This window comes from Hyla sarda, chromosome 1, assembly GCF_029499605.1.
Source record: "Hyla sarda isolate aHylSar1 chromosome 1, aHylSar1.hap1, whole genome shotgun sequence".
NCBI classification, from domain to species: domain Eukaryota; kingdom Metazoa; phylum Chordata; class Amphibia; order Anura; family Hylidae; genus Hyla; species Hyla sarda.
Window position 1 is genome coordinate 37,531,638 of NC_079189.1, and position 4,498 is coordinate 37,536,135.

Below are 4,498 nucleotides of genomic sequence, written 5' to 3' on the forward strand. Positions count from 1 at the left end.
TTTTCTGCGGCTGACAAAGGATGAGTATTGAGCGATCTTTTGCGCAGACTATAAATAAGTGAAAGTAGACAACGCAGAACCATGGCTGGAGTAAGGGTGAGCGAGGAATCAGTAATAGAATTATTGTTGTGTTCAATGGAGGAACAATGAGGATTGGATACTGTTGTTTTCTGATTCGTTTTTCACTTGTGGCATTTAACGTGCAGGATAGAAAACATCATATTTTGATTTTCCTAATGTGACTATACCAACAATTTGTATTTTTTTAAGTTACATTTTTTTTATTTGGAAAAAAGGGAATGATTTGAGTTTTTATGATAGGGGATTTTTTTTTTCTTCATATTTTATATACCGTATTTATCGGGGTATACCACGCACCGGCCTATAACACGCACCCTCATTTTACCAAGGATATTTGGGTAAAAAAAGTTTTTTACCCAAATATCCATGGTAAAATGAGGGTGCGTGCGTGCGCGTGTATACCCCGATACACCCCCAGGAAAGGCAGGGGCAGAGAGGCCGGGGTTGCCGGGGTCGGGTCCGCGCTGCTGCAGGCCTCCGGCGTGCGTCCCCTTCGTCGTTGCTATGCACGGCGCGGCGCACTGACGTCATGCGCCGTGCCGTGCAGCTCATAGCAACGACGCAGGGGACGCACGCCGGAGGCCTGCAGCAGTGCGGACCCGACCCCGGCAACAGGTAATTATGCCACCGGGGATGGGGGGAGGCAACGGGGCAGCGGCGCCGGCAATGGGTGCCGCTGCCCCTTCTCTCCCCCTGGCTGTCGGCGCCGCTTCTCTCCCCCTGGCTATCGATAGTCAGGGGGACAGAACCGATAGTCAAGGGGGACAGAACGGGCAGCGGCGCCGATAGCCAGGGGGAGAGAAGGGCCGGCAGCAGGGCTCTAGACCCCAGGAAAGGCAGGGGGAGAGAAGCGGGCAGCGACGGCCTCTCTCCCCCTGCCTTTCTTGTGGGTTTATCGGCGTATAACACGCACATAGACTTTAGGCTAAAAATTTTAGCCTAAAAAGTACGTGTTATACGCCGATAAATACGGTACATTAGATCACTTATGCCTTACACTACAAAACTATAGTATTGTAGTGATCTATGAGGAGTGATCTCTGATGCTGGTTACTGATGGCGGGTGAGGGGCAGCTCACTACTCAGATAATGCCCACATATGCCTACATTTCAGTAATGTGGGGGGTTATAGGTAACAACTCAGCTAATTTTATCATCTCACTGAGTTCATAATAAATAGATGTCTCTAATAGTTAGATATCTACTTATGGAGCTATAGAATGTTTTGAAATGTTTGTAATATTTTATTTTATAAAGTCAATAAAATAACTGAAAAATGAAACCATTGTTGCTATGGATATGTTAATGAGAACAATGAGGACTTCAGTGATAATGGAATGACTTGTCTTACATTGTGTAGAGAATAAAGTCTTGCAGTAAGATCCAGATGACTGATCAGTGACCCCCAGCACAATGTACATGTTTCCTGCTTTACATATCTGCTCTCAGGGGACGTCTCCTCCAGGGATTACAGCTCTTATATATGAGACATTGTCCAGGGGACATCTCTATAGTCTGGGTCCATCAGTCCAGGGAGATGAAGATGGGTTTACAGGGAGTTTTACTGGGTCTAATTCTTCTTCTCATTCATGGTGAGAGGTTCATGAGATGATGGACAGGACAGTAGTAGAGATAACAATGAGAAGACATTAACACTAACACTTATGTTTTCTTTATCGTTCCTTAGAATCCTGTGGAGAGATTGTTCTGACCCAATCTCCAAAATATATCTCTGTGTCCCCAGGAGATACAGTCACCATCTCATGTACAGCCAGTAGTTCTATAGGTTATTCTTACTGGTACCAACAGAAACCAGGACAAAGTCCAACACTTCTTATCTATGATACATCTAAGAGACATACAGGAGTTCCAGACCGGTTCTCTGGATCCGGATCCGGAACATCTTTCACTCTTACAATCAGAGGAGTGACAGGAGATGATATAGCAGGTTATTACTGTAAGCAGTATCAGAGCTATCCTGTCACACAGTGATACAGAGCCGTACAAAAACCTCCTTCTATATTACTATAATATGACACACGATGTAGATATAAATATAACATTGCAGGTGCTGATCATATAGAATTTCCTGTTATGATGTCTGATCATTCCCATCATGCTTTTCTACCACCTGCTGATACCAGACAATAGCTGACACTGAGGGGAACAGAGATATAACATGAACTGTCCCTTTAACCCCTTGTGGGGAATATAGACTGATGAATATCAGGATAACATTATTTCTACAGGAGAAGCAGCTTGTACTTTATTACAGATTTCACCACATACATTCTTATGTTGTTCAGTAACACAAAACATGAATCTGACTAACTCTTCGGTTATACTTCGGAGATTGTTCCTGACCAAATATTATCTTGCTTCAGAAATTATATCCATAGTTCGTCCCTTTGCCTCCACACAATGGTATGCTATGGCGTCTGTGGCTGGGTCAATGGGAGCACTGAAAATTCCCTGATTCTTTATTCAATATTCTTCCTAACTAGTACAGATTCTCCTTTTCCAAAATAAGATCACTTTTTAGGATTTAGCTTTCAGGACGCGGTGTGTGGATTCTGGATGGCGTCTGCTTGCATGTCTGTATTGTTGGTAGGTCTTGTTTTATTCCCCCTGTCTGCCAATATTGTTAACCTGTATTGGTTATGGGTTTCACATATGTGTCGGCCTGTAGGGCTGGTTTTGGTTATTTCTAGTTCAGTTCAATTTCAGTGATTTTACAGATAGGTCGCACAGCTATGGTTATTATAAGTAGCTTGCATTACGCATGGAAGACTACACTGGGACTGGATACGCAGTAGTATCTCTGTTTCTTTTTATCAGTTGTCTTGGAATCGGATCAAGACACCTGGCTATTCATGTATGTTTCTAATAAGTATGTTCTTGCACAATGGCCTGCCACATGAACATGAATCTGACTATAAACCATTAAAGTGTGTGAATAATCTGAGGATAATCTAATCCCTGTACAATCCCCACATGACCCCAGGATCTTCTATACAATCTATCAGATCTTTCCTCTTGTCTCCAGGGTTTATGTCTTGGATCTTCAGATTATTTCCTTATTGCCAAATCATCAGGGATTATCTCAGATATGTCAGATTATAGGATTGTTATAATATATTATCAGTACTAGAAAGTAGAAATGATTTCTTATATTATAGAATTTTATCTAAAATATAAAGACCATGCACAGTTCCACAGCACAACAGGCTCCCCAAACTTTAGGAAATCTCATTCATCTCTAGTTATTAGTCAGTCATTGGAGCTGTCCGGTGCTGAATCACTAGGGATCAGGAGAAGCAGGCACCCCGTGCAAACCCCTAAAGATACCCCCCCCCCATGTCGGGCCGGCGATTTGCGGCGATTCCGGGTCAATCGGGTCTCTGGTGACCCGTAAAAAAAATCATGTGATTGATCTGTCAAAACGACGGAACAATCACAGTCCTGCTGGGTGTTGATAGGGGTGGAGATCAGGGCCAGCGGGGGTCTCTTACCTCTCCCTGGTCTGGTGGGGGTTCCCTCAGGAGCGGCGGTACTGGCAGCAGGATGCAGCAGGAGGTGAGGCCTGTTAACCTTCTGCTGTTGCTTAGCAACAACTCTCAGCATGCACAGCCAAAGAGCATTCTGGGAGTTGTAGTTTTGCAACAGCCGAAGTTCCAACTACAACTCCCAGCATGCCCTTTGGTAGTCTGTGCATGCTGGGGGTTGTAGTTATGCAAAAGCTGGAGGCACATTTTTTCAATGTCACACAGGTTCAAAAGTTACAAAAAAAATTGTAATCACCATACAAGGTGGAGCACTGAAGTAAGAAATGAGATCAGCAGCAGATGTATTACATGCCTTCCACCATGTAATACATTTAGTGCAGGTACACAGCTTCCACCACATTAATTGATGGAGTAAAAAGACGTTCTCCACCTCCCCTTTTCATAACCCCCCTGGTCATTACTAAAGCAAAAAGAAGGAAAAGTCCATTCCCTCTCCATGCGAGTTGTAGCTGCCATGATTCCTGATTGCTCCAGGTGCTGTCAGGGCGTTGCTGCAGTGGACAAGTGGAAAGGAGTAACTCATTTGGAGGGAAGATCCCTCAGCACTTCCAGATACATCAGTAGATATAAAACACAAGCTTTTATTTTGTCTTCTAAAAAAACATCAGGGTAGCAAATCAAGTTGAAAACATGGACCAACGCATTTCGGCTGTGTAGCCTTTCTCGAGGTCTCCTCAAGACAAATATGCATACAAAGATCCTCCCTGTTGTGCACATCACATCCTGTGTCATTCCTGAATGTAACAAAATGACCCCGAGTGGTTATAAGAAGCCTTTATGTTACATGTGTAACACTAATAGGAAAACTTAACTTTTATTGTAACCAAAATAATATATAGGTGAGGAACACA

At 43.6% G+C, this 4,498-nt stretch overlaps 1 gene segment (V, D, J or C); it reads left to right on the forward strand.

The window, feature by feature from the left end:
• Positions 1–1,606: 1,606 nt before the first annotated feature.
• Positions 1,607–2,073, forward strand: LOC130282080 (Ig kappa chain V-VI region NQ2-6.1-like). The segment is given in 2 exon segments: positions 1,607–1,673; positions 1,769–2,073. Coding segments are annotated over 2 exon segments (360 nt in total).
• Positions 2,074–4,498: the final 2,425 nt, after the last annotated feature.